Genomic DNA, 18,069 nt, shown 5'->3' with positions numbered 1-18,069 from the left:
ATCGTACTAATCAAAAGATTCTGGAATGTGTATAATTTCAGGGATTTTTGTTGAGAACTCAGACTTCAGTTTTCCTTAATGCAAACAAAATCGCCCCATATGTATTTTAGAAAGCTCAAAATAATTCTTCTGGTCAATTTTAGAGGACTGAGAGAGGGCTTTGAATCTGGAGTTGGTCTTTTCCATTTAAAGGTCTCTGTCTTGGGAAATTGCTGTTCTTTGCTTGCTAGCTGTGCAAAATCCTAATTGAAAAGCCTTTACACCTGGTGATGGCTTGCATTTAATTTACTTCTGTCCTATTAGGAACATGTCTTAGAGAAGGAATGGGCATGGGAATCTGGATGATTTGTGTTTTATATAGTCTGTCCCTTAGGGTGAGCTCAGCCCCAGGGCACTAATAAACAGTCTCAGACCCAGGTCATTTGTATCTTTCTTACAGGCAAGCACGACATGCCAGGAATACCCCAATTTAGAGCACCTCCCAATGCAGTGCAGCTCAAGTCAGCGCAATTTATCAAGTCATTATCAAGTGTGCTAAGCATTTTCAGAGTCTCTGGGAGTATAAGAATGAATAGGATTGAGTACTTACCTTCATGGATCTCACAAAAAAAGAAAGCTAATAAACAGCTCAGAAATTGAAAGCAAGGTGTACACGAGGAGGTGCAGGAGGACAGAGCTTCTGACCAGCAGGGAGGGGGCAGGATGGGTTTTCCAAAGGGGGTGGCTCAAGCAGACGTCAGAGAGCTCTCAGCAGGGGAAACGCGATGGAGATCTAGGCCCAGATATGTGTCCAAAACCCCAAAAGTTTCAAAAGAGGTGGAGGACTAGGATCTCCTGAGGGTTCTCAATGTTAGCCTGGTGGTAGAGCCAAGGTGGGCTAGGAAGGCGCCCAGACGCTTTGTGGGGCCGAGCGAGCGAGGTGTGAGGGAACCTGAGAGCAAGCACAAGGGTGTAAAAGGGGCGGTGGAGAGGGGCCTCCTCCTCGTTACCCGGGCTTCTGATGGCCTTCCCACCTCCCGCTGCCGACCACTGGGGACCCACGTGCTGCCCTGATTTTCAGGTGCTTCTGCGCATAAAGCAACTCTCCATTTGTTCAACGAAAGGAGGAAGTCTGAAATAGTTCTGAAGCCAATTTGAATAGATAAACTGTGGGGGATGGAAATGAAACAGCTGAATGTCTGTTCATACTGTTGAACTCAATTTAGTGACAAACACATATCAAATGTTACCCAAATTGAGAAACGTCACCTTTCTCGGTCACCGGGAGAGTCTCAGGAGGCCTGCCTCCCCTCCCTTCTGTTTAAGACCCTGCAGATCCCGGATAGGTCAGGGGGGCTGTCGCTCGAGACCTGTCACCTGGTGCGGGTTCTCCTTTGCTATCAGTGACCTTCATCACTACTCGCGATGTTGCTTTAAACAGCTGATTTATAAGAGCTGCTGGACCAGGAAAGTATCTTTTCCTTCTATCCTTCTAAGTCCTTGGCTGGAGCCCCCATAACAACAGGCCGATAAACAAGAGAAAAGCTTACAAGTGTATTTAATAGAAGTTTTACGTGACACATAAGCCTTCATAAGGAAATGAAGACCCAAAGAAACACAGATAAACCCAAGCATTTTGATGAAGATGGGAATGTCATGGAAACGTGCGTGAGCACCCTGGGTGGGAGCCAAGGGCATGTAGTGACCTGGGGGGCTTAGCAGGGCCTGGTGGTTCAGACGTGCCCCTCCGAGCCCCTCCGTCTTTGGAGATAAGGATGCTCCTTTCTTCCTGGGATGGAAAGGACACCGCTCACATGAGGGTCTCGTAACAAGTTTCAGGGAAAGGCCAGGAAATACTTTCTGAACCTGCTGCTTCTCAAATTCCTTCAGCGTGAAATATTTAATATGCCAACGTGTCATATTCTGGGGTAGCATGCCCTCAATTCTGTCAAAGTCAAAACTTCGCTGTGAACTCACACTTCCAGCAGTAATTTCTAAACTGAGTTAAATTTCTTTTCCTTCTTTCCTTCATCCAGTCGTCCCTTTCTCCCTTTCTTTCCCTTTCTTTCTTTCTTTTTCTTTTTTTCTTTCTTTCTACTACTGACTCTGTCAGTAAATCTCTATAATCATCCCAAACTAGCAGTGACATAGGTCATTTCAAGTAAGTGTGTCTCCCCAGAGTTTTGTGGCTCAAAATATTAAGGGCACCTCAAACTATGACAGCTCTGAAAGGGGACCGCTGTACTCATAGCAGCAGGCGCGGTGGGGAGCCTCGCTGTAGTCACGAAGGTGCACGTGGAGCTGGCTCACCTGAGCTGGGGAGAGGCCTGTTTATTTGTAAAACAAGGTTGTGCTAGAAGAGGCTGGTTGGATGCGGCTCAGCTCCCCTGGACAGAGGACCTGCAAGCTGGGTATCATTCCCAAGGTTTAAGAACTGCCGATGTGCCAGATGCTTTGTCCTCTAAGACCAGAAGAGCCCTTGCCAGGTCTGAGGCCACCTTTTGGAAAGGAAGGCGTCTCTCACACCTAGAGACGTATTAAAAGAAATTTCACGGTGCTCCTCAGTAATCCGGACTGTGAGGTTCTTTCCTTTGTATTTATTTTTGAGCAATGAAGGTAACACCTAGTATTTGTAAAACTCTCATAGTTTACAAAGTGCGTTCACAGCCAGTGGGGCGCTTCCTCCCCTCGGGCAGAGCCCAGCCTGCACAGGCGACTCAGCCGCAGCACCGCCCCCCACCCCCCCGAGGGGGCGCAGGCTCCCGGGACCCCCCTCGGTGTCTTACCTCGGGGTGGGGGGCGTGGGGGGGCGGCCGGCACTGGCGGTCCCCACCCCCACCCCACAGGAGATGCTGGGAGCGGGGCGCGGGTTGCGAGGCCGGTGACCCCCAGCTTTGCGCCCCTGCGCGCCCTCGCGTCCCGGCGGGTCGGCTCGCGGAGCCAGTCCAGCCCCGAGAACAGATGATGCTACAAATGGCTCGCGCTCCGCGTATTCGGGCGTTTTTTGTAAATCACCTAGAAAGGCCTTGCCAGGCTTGAAAGCACAATTTATTGCTGCAGTATGAAGTGGTCCCAGCGCAAGCCGTGTCCCTTTTATTGACAAAGTGAAAACGAGGTGATGCAAAGGACAGGACACCCGAAAACAGGGCAGAAGCTGGGGGTTCCGGCCCCACCCCCACCCCCAAAAGGGCCTCTTTCCCTGAACCTCTCAAGAACCCTCCAATTCGACATTGGTGATCCTTGGAGAAAGCTACAGCGTGTGAAAGGCTTCTTAATTTAAAGAGCATCCATTCCTGCCAGAAATCGTCTGAGGAATAAAGCCAGGAAAAAGAAGCCGTGGGAAGCTGATAAATGAAGTGTCCGTTGTCCTTTATGCGGACCTCACAGCGGCCTGGGGACAGCTCGGGGCCGGGGGGGGGGGGGCGCACGACCACGGTCTCCTGGCGTCCTCTGGCCAGCTCCCTGCTCCTCCCCAAACTCCCCGAACCCGGCCTCGGCCACACCTCCAGCTCCGGCTCGTTCCTGGGCTGCCTTCCCTCCCAGACAGAGCATCCTTCGGGCGCAGGCCGCTCCTCTTCCCCCCGCTCACCAGGCTGGGCCAGCACGTGTGTGTTTCCACACAGGCCTGCTGTTCCTCTAGGGAAATACGTCCATGTCCTGGGCGCCTGGCCCTGCAGATGTGTTCAGTAGACGCTGATCAGAGGAAAGAGTGGAGGGAGGGGTGAGGGGGGAAAGGGGAGGACCTGGGTCTGCGCCTTCAGGATGCGAATCTATTATCCTTTTATCGTTGAAAGGTAGCGCCAAGCACACGTCTGCACAAATGGGTGGCGTGTCCTCGGCGAGGGCAGAGTCCCACTCAGCAGGTTCTCCCACCAGACAAGTGCTTGGCTCCCCATGTCTGTGAGCGCAAGTATTTATGCCATCTCATGTCACCACGAGCATAACATGCCAGTGCCACCCCACAGGGCCTCAGCCCTCCTCCCCTGCCGCCCCAGCCTGCCTCACTCTTGTTCATTTTATTTACCCAGGGTCAGCATCACCGTTTTGCATCCTCTGGGCCCCCTTCCAAGTCCTCGAAGCATGAATAGCTCTGAATGCGGGTGACTAGACAGTAGGTCTCATCAGAATTAACACTTGATTATAAACCCGGGGGACCCAGACTCTGTCACTATCCCGTGGATTCCCTGAATCACAGGCCCTTCTAAATAGGCCAGTAACTGTCAATACTGGTGACACGAGCAGGTGATTTGAGGCACACGGGCCGTCACACTTAACACGCGCGGCAGCCTGCAGAGGCACCCTGGGGACATGAGAAAGAGAAACAGCCAGAGGCTCTGTCCCAGACGCTTCGGCTGGTGTGGCTGGGGCCCCGACGGGGGGGGGGGGGGGGGGGGGGGGCCGGCCTTCCTGCAGCCAGGGGCCAGCCTGACCCAGGGGGCCGCCCTGCCCTTTGACTTCACAAATGCCCACCTGCTTTCCTTGAAATGATGAGGAAGTTTACTACTGAGGCCAGACATCCGCACTCCTCGCAGGGAGCTTTAGCGCTGACCTTCAAGAGGTGAGTTCACCCCGCGCCACCGAGGTTTCCGGGGACTTGGTTTCTCTGGCTGGGTGGTGGGTGGCAGGGCCTCAATTCAGGGCTTCAGTTCAGGCCGTGAACACACTATAACCATTTCAAAAAGTGTCCCCTAAGTCCCCAGGTTTCATCATTGGCCCAAAATATCTCAATGAGTTTAGGGAAGAGAGTAAGGACTTTAAAGTCGGAAACATGGGTAAAACCCTAACTCCGCTGCTTGTTAAAAACGTGTCCACAGGTTAGACGAGGGGTCAGGAAGCTAAGGCCCGTGGCCCACATTCACCCCACTGCCTGTCTTTTCTCCCATGTGAGTGCTGTCCAAGGCTGCTAACCCCCTGCAGTGCCGAAGCCGAAGGCTCCGACAGAGCCGTGTGGCCCACAAACCCCAGAAGATTTATTATTTGGTCCCTTACAGGAAGAAGTTGCTGCCCCTTGGTGAGACTACTTCAGCTCCCTAAGCCTTGTTTTCCTCATCTGTAAAATGGGCAAAATAGAAGAAGTGATGCTGTGGGGAGCAGAGGAGGTTGCAACGGTGGGAAGGCAGCCACTCAGACGTGTTTGATACGTATCGGGGTATTTTTAACTATTATTCTATTTTGGCTGCTGTCCATCCATATCCCTCTTTGCCAGGGGAGAGGAGGACACAGCTCCTGTCTGCCTGTCTCTGCCCCTGATTCCCGCTTTTCAAAAATTTTTTTTATTATTGAAGTATAGTCAGTTACAATGTGTCAGTTTCTGGTGTACAGCATAATGTCCCAGTCATGCATATATATACATATATTCCTTTTCATATTATTTTTCATTAAAGGTTACTATAAGATATTGAATATAGTTCCCTGTGCTATACAGAAGAAATTTGTTTTTAACTATTTGTATATATAGTAGTTAATATTTGCAAATCTCAAGCTCCCAATTTATCCCTTCCTACCTCCTTTCCCCCCGGTAACAGTAAGTGTGTTTTCTATGTCTGTGAGTCTGTTTCTATTTTGTAAATAAGTTTATTAGTGTCTTCTTCGTTCTTTTTTTAGATTCCACATAGGAGTGATAACATATGGTATTTTTCTTTCTCTGTCTGACTTACTTCACTTAGAATGACGATCTCCAGGTTCATCCATGTTGCTGCAAATAATATTATTTTACTCTTTTTTATGGCTGAGTAGTATTCCATTGTATAAATATACCACCGCTTCTTTATCCAGTCATCTGTCAATGGACATTTAGGTTATTTCCATGTCTTGGCTATTGTATATGGTGCTGCTATGAACATTGGGGTGCACGTATCTTTTTGAATTAGAGTTCCCTCTGAATATATGCCCAGGAGTGGGATTTCTGGATCATGTGGTAAGTCTATTTTTATTTTTTTGAGGAATCTCCATACTCTTCTCCATAGTGGCTGTGCCAAACTGCATTCCTACCAGCAGTGTAGGAGGGTTCCCTTTTCCCCACACCCTCTACAGCATTTACCATTTGTGGGCTTTTTAATGATGGCCATTCTGACTGGTGTGAGGTGATAGCTCATTGTAGTTTTGATTTGCATTTCCCTGATAACCAGTGATGTTGCACATTTTTTCATGTGCCTGTTGGCCATTTGTATGTCTTCACTGGAGAATTGCTTGTTTAGGTCTCCTGCCCATTTTTGGATTGGGTTGTTTTTGGTTTTTTGTTATTAAATTGTATGAGCTGTTTATATTGATTTCCTCTTTATTTCTCTTCATTTTGCTCCACTACACCCCCTACCATCCAATGGAGGAAAAACTTCAAGAAAAAATAGTGTGGTGGTTAAAAAAAAAAAAAAATGGTATGGAAAATAAACTTGCTCTAAAGGAAAATTTAATTCTACTGGGCATCTCAGGTTATTTGTTTTTTGTCTTTTGAGCTGTAATTTCCATCATCTTTTTATTTTCGATGTAAATTTAGCCATGCAGTTTGTAACATTATACAAGGAACAGTGACTTCCTGCCTTCTCCTAAATACAGAACGTTTTCTTTCCTAGAGAAAAAGTATTAGATGTTTCAAATTCCCACACACCAAACGTTTGCCTTCTTGGGAAATTTTAATAAAAATCTAAAAATAATAAAATTAAAGATTAAAAATGGGCTGGAGCTACATGAGGTCATCTAGGATTTTCTTTTTTCCAATCAGAAAGAAATAACTTTCCACATTTCTTAAGGAGGATGGGAGACACTTTGCTTCTCCCAACAAATTTCTTCAACTGCTTTCATATTAAGATTTTTTTTTTAATTTCAGTTCAGTGTTTCCCTTCCTTATCAACGTCTTGGCAGCCTTACAATTTGCCTTGCAAAGGAGTTGAAATTCTCAGGATGGATTATGAAGAGAATGCATATCCCTACCAAAATTAAACATATTAAAGTGTTTAAACATTTTTAATCAGAACTATTACAAGGTTTAAAACAGAGATAACGTGGTTTCAATGCAAGGAGGTACAGAGCATCTTAGATCCCACGGGGCTTGTACTGCTTTCCTTCCCTTTACCTCACTCAACAAAGATCACAGCGGAGGGGGCTCAACTTTTTTTCAATTATTACGTTCTCCCAACTGGGTGAATTCGATAGGAGTCCAGCCAAGCAGGTCTCCTGCTTTTATACCTGTAGCTAAGAGACAAGCTCTGAACACACTGAAGAAATGGAAAACCATTCTGGTTTCGTGACCTGCTACTCTGGGCTCATATAATCAACTCAAATTGGGCAGCATTTTTCTTCCAATAAAAAATCAGGAGCACTAGGAGGGCTGTTCTCCTCCAGGAAAGCTGAAGACGAGAAAAACATGGCTTTCCTCCCAGGTGCTTACGCTTCTGATCCACTTTGTGAAAAGAACCCAAAACGGGATCCTTTGGCCTGGGAACAAGGAGGGTCACTGTGAGCTTGAAGGAGCAGGCTTGATGGAAGCCCTTCTGGAGTCAGATGTCTGAGCGGTGGCACTATTCCGGGGTCACCTCCATCCTGCCGTGTTGTTGCCCACACGTTCAGGTGGTGGGAAGTTCGAGGCCTCCCGTTCTTGTCTACACCTCATCTCGCCTTTTGTGGGTGCTGATCCCATACCAGTGGCGGAGGGGGACAGGGTCTGGAGACAGAACAGAGAGCTCAGATGCCTGCTGTCCTTGCTAATCACATCAGCTTGGGTAAGTTATTTAGCCTCTCTTTGGGTCTGTTTCCCTGAGTGCAAAACAGTGCTGGCCTCAGAGTGTTATCCTGAAATTTAAATTGGACAAGGGATGAAGAGACCTGGCTCACCCCTGTGCACACAGCAGGGCCCCCCAAACACTCGCTCCTTCTTTACTTGTCCACAGTTGTGTGCCTCCCAGCCACTAAGGAAACCATGAGGTTTTTTGACAAGAACTCAACGTGATATTGTCATCTAAAATCCAATGTGTTGTCTGTCAGTCTGTCTTCTGTTTAGGGAGTGTACCTTGAGGGGGAAAAGTTACCATGTTTGTGATGAGAAGACTATATATGTTATGAATGGTCATGTGATAATCTCACCGCCATAAAGAGGAAGGTTATGCTGTAAATCATACATTCCCAAACCATTGGTGAGAAGATACTTAAAATTTCCTCCAAAAATACTTAAACTGACTGCAGAAATAAGGTGAAAAGAAGGGAAGACAAGATGTTTGCGATCAAGATAGTGGGCAGATTGGGGGCAACTTGAGGGGCAACCCATGACGAATGGACTCGTTTCGGAGACTGGTACCCAAGCGGACTGACAGGTGCGCTGTGACGAGCACGGGGTGTGGGGCGCGTTTATAAGGGGGAAGTGGGGGCGCTTAGATCAGGGGCTGGGACAGGCTTTCCTGAGGACACGAATGGTGCTTAAACTGGACACTGAGGGATGCGTAGGGATTAACCGGAGAGAGGTGGTTTTTCAAGGCCGAGCACAGCGTTTCTTGTCTCCAGGAAGGGAGTACGTCCGGGGAAGGAAGAGGTGGCGGCGTGGCTGGGGGACCAGAAGGGCCAGGGGAAGCCGGCCCCGGAGAGCTGGCAGGCCAGGCTTCCCAGGCTGGGCCGAGAAAACATCAGCTGTCAGTCAGCTTTGAGCACAGCCCTTCCATCTCTAAGGAAAGGGAGAGGAGCGTCTGGAAGGTTCAGGGAGGAGCGAGACATGGCGCCCCCTGCTGGCCAAAACTCGTGCTTCCCCGGTGACGGATTTCAGAACTCAGGCCAGTTAGTTGATTCCGCAGGAAGGGTCTACCTGTTGTATTATTCTCTCTGCTATTGTGTATGTTTGAAATCTTACAAAGTAATATTTTTTAAGAGATCCCTTCTCATAAGTTGCAGTTTGGTAGTGAACGTGGGCCAGTGGACAGGTGTCTTTCTGGGACTAACCCTTGGCTGGCCTGTGATGGGGAACGTCTCTGGACCTTCCTAAGGAGTAGGAAAAACACAGGTTCATGCTGTTTGTTGAAGAATCAGAGAACTAGAGTGTTTGGTTCAATTCCCCGAACCTCCTACATCTAGGGAATTAGGCTATAAAACCTACAACATGTTCTCTGGGTTTCTCCGGGAATTCCTTTTTACACCCAAGCCACAAAAAATGCATCAGGAACACAGATTTTATTTCAGTGTTTCGGCTTTTGCAGCTCAGGCTGAGATTGCAAAGAAGCAGAATAGGAGAGCGATGAAGAAATGTGCACATTTTGTGAATATCTCGTTCTCCCTGTGCTTCTGACTCTGTATTTGGAATTCTTTCTTCCTTCCTTCACTCATTTCTTCTTCCTTTCTTCCTTTCTTTCGAGGTACCATACTCTTCAAAGAATGTCAAGTCATAAAAATTAAAGAAAGTCTGTGAAAACTAAATTGATAAGACAACTAAATGCAATACCTGGTTCTAGACTCAATCTGGTACCAGAAGAAAAATCCTGTAATGAACATTTTTTAGGTCCATTGATGAAAATGGAGTATTGATGCAGGATTAGAAAAAAACAGTATGGTACCCAAGTTAAATGGGCAGAAGTTGATACACTTACTGAGGTCGGCTAAGAGTATATCCTCCTTCATAGGAAAGAGACACTGATGTAGTTTAGGGTAAAGACTCATTGTCTTAGTCTGTTCCGGCTGCTGTAACAATACACCGCACACTGTGTGGCTTATCAACAGCAGCAATGTCTCGTTCACGGTTCTGGAAGCCGGAAGCCTGAGATCAGGTGCCAGCCTGCCCTGGTGAGAGCTCTCCTCTCTTTACGGCGAGGACTTCTTATTTTATTCTTACACGGCAGAATGACAGCTGAGGCTCTCTACAGAAATCCTGTGCCCGGGGGCTCCTCCCTCAAAGCTTAAGCACCTCCCAGACGCCCTGCCTACTAAAACCATCACCTTTAGGGGTTAGGATTTCAATGTACGAATTTGGGAAGAACACGAACACTCAGACCATAGCAGCCATAACGTACACAACACACTCTCAATTACTATTTTTACTATTCTTGCAGTTTTTCTGCAAGTTTATGATTACTTGCAAATAAAAAAGTGTTAAAACGTTGTTGCCTAAAGGAGCTCTTAGAGTTCCGTGTTCCAGCCGCAGAAGTTCCCGAGAATTCTACCCCAACAGTAACACAGTGCTTTGCTGAGGAAGTCTGCACTGGGGTGTGAAACAGCTGAGCTGACAGGGTTCTCGTGAAAAGCAGAAGAACTAAGCATCCTGTGTCAGACGTGAATTTGTAATGAGGAGTAATTCTAAGACGGCCCCCTGTTTTCTGTTCAGGCATGTGTTTGTCTTATAAAAATTAGCTGCTAAACAGATGAAAAAGAAAACTATAATCAAATGAAAAAGAGGAGTGCTAATTCTTGCCAAAGCATACAATTCACAAACTGGGCGGCTACCATGGACACGAAATTTGCCCCTGGTAGAGACTTTTTAAATTGCAAGATACATAGAAAGCAAAGCTGATAAATAATCTTCCTTTTTCCACCCCCAGCATATTGCCATAGCAGGTTCCTGGAGTGCCCAACGCAGGCTGGACTCCTTTCTCAGGACATAACAGTAAAAGGGGTAACGATGACGGGGGATTTTGGAAGAAGCCAATTTTTCAATTCTTTGAAATGTGACAACAGATAACTTTATGATGCCATGTATGTAAGGTGTTTTTTTTTTGTTGTTTTTTTTTTTTTTTTTTACTATTTTTCACCACTTCGAAAAACATCCTTTATTCACTGGTACCCTGATCTGAAATTATAGCACTGTAAACGCCTTGTGCACCAGCCTCTAACTGACCTAGAAATATTGCCAACACTGCCGAGAGGTACGGTAATGAAAGGGTTTTGTGCTGGCCAGAAAAAAACCCGGAAATCCAGTGTGAGATGTGGATAGTCTGCTGGCTTGATTGGGAGTAGATATAAGAAGTGGTTGTTGGAAAGGATTTTCCTTATCAATTGTTTTTGGAGCTCACCTGACTCCAGGAGCACGCGTAAGAAATGATTATCAAAGTTGAATGCTTTTTTTTCTATCAACTAATGTGGCTCTTTCCAGCAAGAGTCCTTTTTGCTTTTAAACTAGACTTTACTTAAAGTACTACTTACCTGCTTTGGGGTTCATATTCATTAAAGAGTACACCTTACAAAGAAAATGAATTTGAAAATGTAAGTATTACTTATCTGCTAATATTTTTACCCTTTGCCTTTAGCTTTTTTTGTTTGTTTGTTTGCTTCAGTATCTTTTTTTAAAATAGTCATTTTTTAAATTCATTTTTCAAGGTCCATAGACAACAGCTTTTCTCGATCAAAATATAAAAAGAAAAGTACAATTCCATCCTAAGTTCTTGGCACCCCCCTCTTCTGTCATTTCCACAGGATTAGTAATAGATCTGGTGAAGAAGAGCTAGCTGGACTTTAAAACGCGCAAAACTATGTTAGTCTTGGTAAGTCTTGTCACGGCTCGTTGAGTAACCAGCTGCAATGCCGGTTGACCTGGTGTTTCAGTGACAAAGAGGAATTCTCCAAAGGGCTGTCTCCTGAAGGGGGCAGTGTGTCTTCAGGGGAGCCCTGTCCACCTCTGGGCCACAGAGGTGATGCTTCCAGGGCAGGAGAGGGAAGCAATAAAAATGATTTTTTACATTTAGAAACCTACTTTTAGGGGCGAATCTAACCAGACAGGGCTCGCTGCATACCAAGAAAAGTGGTTGATAAGTGATTTCTGTACAAGATTTAATTTGTGGAAGAATAAGAGACGAATGACAATGTGCAGACATTTCCTCTCCTTAGTAGCAGGAAGCTGTAAGAGGAGTAACAGATGATATTAGAACAGACTGAACAGCAGGTATCACGAGAAAAGGCCAGCGAGGGTCTGTGAGCTCCTTTTCTTATTTCCAAGAAATAGTTCACTCTCTTTTGGGGAACGGACTGCATTTATTCTTGCCTCGAAGTAGAAAGGTAATCCAGCTAACCCTCAAGTTTCCTGTGATTATTCATCCCTTCCAATCGCAGAATCTCACGGGGGACAGGGAGCCCAGGAGATCGCCCACTTTTTAAACAAGGACACCAATCTAAATGGTTGTCCGAAGTCATGCAGGTAATAAGCAGCAACGTTGAAAGAACGCCCCAGTTCTGCCCGCTCCCCGCCCACAGCGCCAGTCCTACCCCTCAAAGCCGCCTCCCTAGTCTGTTCACACCAAGTACACAGACTCCTGCCACCCCCTCCCAGCTTTCAGACCCCACACGCCACGCTGGTCTTGAGTGGCACTGCCATTGGCTTCACAACGTCTCCATACGGCTGGGACCCCATTAAGGACAGATCCTTGGAGCCCCAGCTGAGTGTTTAGTCCAGCTGAAACCCAAAGAAATTGAGAGCTAGGCTGTGGTCAGAGCCAGGCCATCCCAAGCCGCCAGCCCCACGTGGTTTCTTTCCAGGGACGACAGCACATCTCACTGCTGACGACACGTCTTCCTGCTTGCTTTTGCAGGTTTCACAGCAGCCGCCTCCCTCGTGTCCTTGGCCTGGGCCCTGGCCTCTTACCAGAAGGCCCTCCGGGACTCTCGTGATGACAAGAAGCCCATCAGCTACATGGCCGTGGTCATCCAGTTCTGCTGGCACTTCTTCACCATCGCCGCCAGGGTCATCACCTTCGCCCTCTTCGCCTCGGTTTTCCAGCTCTACTTTGGGATCTTCATCGTCCTGCACTGGTGCATCATGACCTTCTGGATCGTCCACTGTGAGACGGAGTTCTGCATCACCAAGTGGGAGGAGATCGTGTTCGACATGGTGGTGGGAATCATCTACATCTTCAGCTGGTTCAACGTCAAGGAAGGCAGGACTCGCTGCAGGCTCTTCACCTACTACCTGGTCATCCTTCTGGAAAACACCGCCTTGAGTGCCCTCTGGTACCTCTACAAGGCTCCCCAGATCGCAGACGCATTCGCCATCCCTGCGCTGTGCGTGGTGTTCAGCAGCTTCCTGACCGGTGTGGTTTTCATGCTGATGTACTATGCCTTCTTTCACCCCAACGGACCCAGGTTCGGGCAGTCACCCAGCTGTGCTTGTGAAGACCCCGCCGCTGCCTTCTCTCTGCCTCCGGAGGTGGCCACGAGCACCCTGAGGTCCATCTCCAATAACCGCAGCGTGGCCGGTGACCGCGACCAGAAATTCGCAGAGCGGGATGGGTGTGTCCCTGTCTTTCAGGTGAGGCCCACGGCCCCATCCACCCCATCGTCTCGCCCACCACGGATTGAAGAATCTGTCATTAAAATTGACCTGTTCAGGAATAGGTACCCAGCGTGGGAGAGACATGTTTTGGACCGAAGCCTCCGAAAGGCCATTCTGGCCTTTGAATGCTCCCCGTCTCCTCCGAGGCTGCAGTACAAAGACGACGCTCTCATTCAGGAGCGGCTGGAGTATGAAACCACTTTATGAGACGAAGGGCCTGGAGGAGGGCCACGCCCTGCAGGTGCAGGGGCGACAGCAGGGCTGCGGCAATAACGAACCTGCACCCGAGAGCGGGGCGGCGGGCGGTGGTGTCCTAGCCTGACCGCCGTCAGGACGAGGTCTGACCCTCCGCCAGCCGACTGCCTGCTGCTGGCCTCCTGTCAAAGAGCAGCCGGGAGCCTCCCGTTCCACCTGCAGGGGGCGGACCAGCGCAGCAGTACCCCTTGGGGCTGCCAGCCCCTCCCGCACAGTCTTTTAGCACATCCGCCGGAGGGCACCGTCGTGATGGAAAGTGTTGCCTCCAATCAGTAGGGTGTTTTGATGGAGTTAACTGATCGTTGCATAAAATGTACTGAGTCATACACACACGTACACACACATGTGTACACACACACACACACACACACACCAGTCCTCCGTCAAAATAGCTTAGGTGATTTTGCTTGATGCGAAGCTGTGATTCCCACAGGAACACAAAAACAAAGAGAGAAAACATACCCCTCCAGACCTGAGAAGAAACAAAACACAATTAGTACTGCTTAGACAGAATTCATAAACCATTCTCATGTGGAAACCAGTACCCTGTGTGAAGGGCCGATAATCCAGCGGCAGACAACCCAAGTGAGTTTACACATGCATTAGAGTTGGTGGAATGGTTCGTTTTCAACACATTTCAGGAATTTTTTTTTAATTTTAAATTTTCAGTTCAGAATCATCTTTGATGACAGAAACCCTATGCAGCCCACGTCTGGCTTTTGACAAGACCAAGGAGCTCCATAACTTAGCGATGTAGGTTCAGTGATAATCAGGATTCAGTATTCAGTTACGAAACTGTAATAAATACACAAAGAGGAAGCGGGGGGCCGGGGGGCAGAGAGGCAAAGCGAGCGTCTGATTCCGCAGCTTGCGCGCCTCGCACGGGACGTCCGGGCAGAGCTGCGGGAGAGACAGGCTGTGTTCAGGCCCGGGGTGCAGGCGGGGCCCCGGAGCACGCCCCGCCGCCCCTTCTAGTGCCAAACGCCGCCGTGAGCCGGGCTGCCGGGGAGCCCGGCCAGCCGGGCACGCGCCCCACAAAGCAGAGGAGAGCTGCGCGGTCACGTTCTCCTCTGTGGACAGACTCCCCCTCCCCCACTCAAGGGCAAAGTGACGTGTCTTTCGGAAGCTTTGGGACGCTCTTTAGTAAGTATGAGCCGACCAGTGCAGTGAGAATGCTATGAGAAATCCCTTCTGAACTGAGCGGGGGCCTATCACTAGATCCAGCTAAGATCTGAATTGAACCATTTGTGAAGTCGCACTCCTACAGGCTTCTGGGTTTTAAATGCCTCCGTCCAGCAAGTAGACGTTCCCCACTTTCTGTTCCCAGCGTCCTCGGTCATGGTGCTTTTTGTTGCATTAAAAGTGCCGGTCAAACTTTGATAGTATTTTTTTATAGTTGGTGCAGAGTGGAATAACTCATGGATTATTTCAATATTTTTGTAATAAAAATATAGGGTACACATCTAGGCATCATCCCTTTTTTTATAGACCTGGAATCGTTTAAAACACTTTAAGCATCATAGTTGCTTGGGACGTCAGACACTGGTCCACAGATTCCCATCAGCCTGCCTCGGCAGATTGAGAACACCTGTCTCTTGCAAGACCCCCCTACTTTACAATGTTGGTGCCCCCAGGAACCTGGCCAGGGGTGCTATTAGAACATCAGGTGACGAGAGAGTCCGCTTGACTAGAAAGGGCTTGTCAAGACTGGCCAATGTTTCCCCGGAAATCAGAGACATAAACGATAACTTCCATCCATCCACTATGACAAACCTGACCACAGTGGACGACGTCTTAAACTCCCTTCCCTGGTTTTGTATTATCCCAACTGATAGACTAAATATTAGTTGTCACTTTAAAAAGAAAAAGTCAGTTTGACACCAATCAGTTATTTGGACTGTCCAATTCACTTTAAGTAGTCGTGTTCTAGAGCCGCCACCCGTAACAGGCAGCTGCTGTCCCTGTGGCGGCGTCCACAGGAGTGACAGGCAGCTCCACCCACAACTTTTTTGATACAAAGCACCAAAACGATGTTTAAAAAATAGACAATTTTTTATCAGTAGACATGATAGGATCCTCCAAGCAAGATTTCACTAAAAAAAATAACATTCTCTGGGCAAACATTATCTAGTCACCAGTAAAGGTCCAGGGAGACGCTCTTCTTGTCAACAATTGCTGAGAACATTCCACCCCCCCCCCAACTGTAGAAGGAAACAAAAATGATTATATTGGCAAATTCCTCACTTTCGGTGCAGAACCATGAGTTATTAGCATCATTATTTCCAAGACAACTTTTAATTGATGATCTGTGGAAGTTGAATTGCTCAGTTGAACTATAGCTTTGATGCCACGTGTAAATAACAGGTTATAATATTGTCAGTCAGCACAAACCCAGCAGCCCTGTCACTCTCCAGCCATGTAAGACCTAAATTATTTCTCAATTATTTCTTCATGTAACACGTGAAGAGCCAAAATGAGTGCTGCGTGGGTGTGAACCGAGGTGCTACGCTTTGTCTTGGAGGTGAGGATGCATTCGGGAAGGTGTCAGAAGTGTGAATTTTTCAATGATTTCCCAAATACGGTAAATACTCTGTTATCCAACACACTTGAAGGTTACAAAATTCTAGTCAAAATCCTTGTTAAGGAAATATCTCCACCATGTTCTGAATTACAAACTTCCTCAAGATTATAAACAAGAACAAGAAAAAGTTTGCTTCTGAGGAAGACGATGACTTAATCGTGCTCCCAAGACTCAGAAGGCTCTGGGCTGCCGTCAGACTGTGCGGCGATGAGAGCTTTTATTGGCTTCTAGACGCGCTGATAACAGAGAGTTTAAAGTATTAGGATTTAAAGAGACATCGTCAGTGTACAAAGGAACAAAGTTTGATTTCCCTATTTACATTTCAGTTCTTTCTTAGCTTTTATTTTCAATTCGCCACTTAACCCTCCACAGAGAGTGACCCAGGAATCCAGAGGGAGCACCCCACAGTGAGCGCACAAATTGGAAGAGCTGGATTCTTTCTGTGGCCTCCAGCTGTCTATTCTGAGTCCACCTGGGGTCCCTGTGGGGGGGAAGGGTCTGCTCTTGGTATTTGATTTTTGCGCAGGGCCATGAAATGTTCTGCAGGAAAATAAGTTTTTTCGCTTTTAAATTAGCATTTCTAAATGAAACCCTATTTGAGATTAATGAATGTATATGTCTTAACCACACTGAGACTTTAAGTATTTGTGTGGAAGAAAGAGATTTTTCCATGTAAGTCAAAGTTTGGTCCCCAAAAATGACCATGTCCTTTAAATCTTCTCTGATTTCCATTTGTCCTCCTTAACCATGTACTGTCTAGTTCAGTGACCTTGACTTTACACTCTGTTACTATTCATTTATGACATTGCTGTGAACCCAACAAATGAAATAAATTTTCCTACTAACATGGCAAGAATATACAATTCAAGTATGAGCAAAAGATAAAATACAAAGATAATCTGAAGATATTGAAGCACATTGAAGTATTTACACTTAATTTCTAAATGCCCTATTTCTTTGGCTCTGTGAATAAATGAAGTGACAGCACTGACCAATTTAAAGGGAATAGGGATAATTGAAATCTCAATGACTTCTTTTAAAATATCATCCATATATGTGTATGGTATAGATTACAAACATGTATTCTATATAATACACAAACACACAGCCACACAACTAAAGTGACAGAGGAAGGGCGTAAAGTATACACTGCCCTTTCATGTCTGTAAATGGGTACGTTATTGACACATGAACTTTTAGATAAAAAGCTTTTTCTCGCTCCTTTCGGCGCCAGCCCGAGCATATCGTCCACATCTGTTAAGACGTCAACACACCTGTGATCTTCAGTTGGAAATACCTAGATGTAATTTAGCTCTTTTAACTTGAATGAGCTCTCCCACTCCTGGAAGGGCTCATCTTTTAAGCAGTTGAATAGAACAGTTGTGAGTCATTGCAGAGTTTCTCTCTCCGAACAGACTGAATGGAGCGAAGGAAACCCCTGGGGTCCTTACCAGGATTCTGTGAGGTTACCTGTTTGCCTTGAATTGTACCAAATGCCATCGAGTGGAAACAACTTCTGACACAATGTTTGGACAAGAATTCAGAGGAATTTTTTTTTCTAATGAACCATTTTCTAGACTACACGCACATTCCCCTCTGTTCTCACAAGTCTTTGCCATTAGCCATCACCCCCTGTGTAAAGCTGGGACGAGGTGCCGCAGTTTTGTTTCTCAGGAGGATTCCTTAAAGCTCTTGTAAAAGTAGCTCGGGCCGTCTTTCAGAAATAGAGCTCCGAGGACGGCTGACGCGCCTGCTGCAGACACAGAGGGACTTAGTGGCCATTTCTCTAATTTCAGTGATGGATTCAGATCAACTCATGTTCATTTATCTTCAGCAACCCAGGGTCACTTGTGGAAACCATCAGAACGATTGCTCCCGCCAGCTTGTGGCTCAGAACCCCCCTTCTCCCCCTCTGAAGCAGGAGCGCCTCAGACGGGCCAAGGACGAGCGGATCCCCCTCCGTCACCACCACCCCGCCCCTGGTCTCCGAGGCTCCGGCCCCGACCCGACCCGACCCGAGTCAGGCTGG

At 47.3% G+C, this 18,069-nt stretch overlaps 1 protein-coding gene across 1 annotated transcript in view; it reads left to right on the top strand.

Annotated features, from left to right (window-relative positions):
- The window catches only part of XKR4 (XK related 4), a 285,138-nt gene extending 270,305 nt beyond the window's left edge, over window positions 1–14,833 (top strand). Inside the window, exon 3 of the mRNA XM_006191064.3 lies at window positions 12,465–14,833. Coding sequence (XP_006191126.2) covers window positions 12,465–13,411 — 947 coding nt within the window. The 3' untranslated portion in view covers window positions 13,412–14,833. The remainder of the gene's footprint in view (window positions 1–12,464) is intronic.
- The last annotated feature ends 3,236 nt before the right edge of the window (window positions 14,834–18,069 follow it).

The sequence above is a fragment of the Camelus ferus genome, chromosome 29 (assembly GCF_009834535.1).
Source record: "Camelus ferus isolate YT-003-E chromosome 29, BCGSAC_Cfer_1.0, whole genome shotgun sequence".
NCBI classification, from domain to species: domain Eukaryota; kingdom Metazoa; phylum Chordata; class Mammalia; order Artiodactyla; family Camelidae; genus Camelus; species Camelus ferus.
This window is presented reverse-complemented; position numbering and strand designations above follow the sequence as displayed.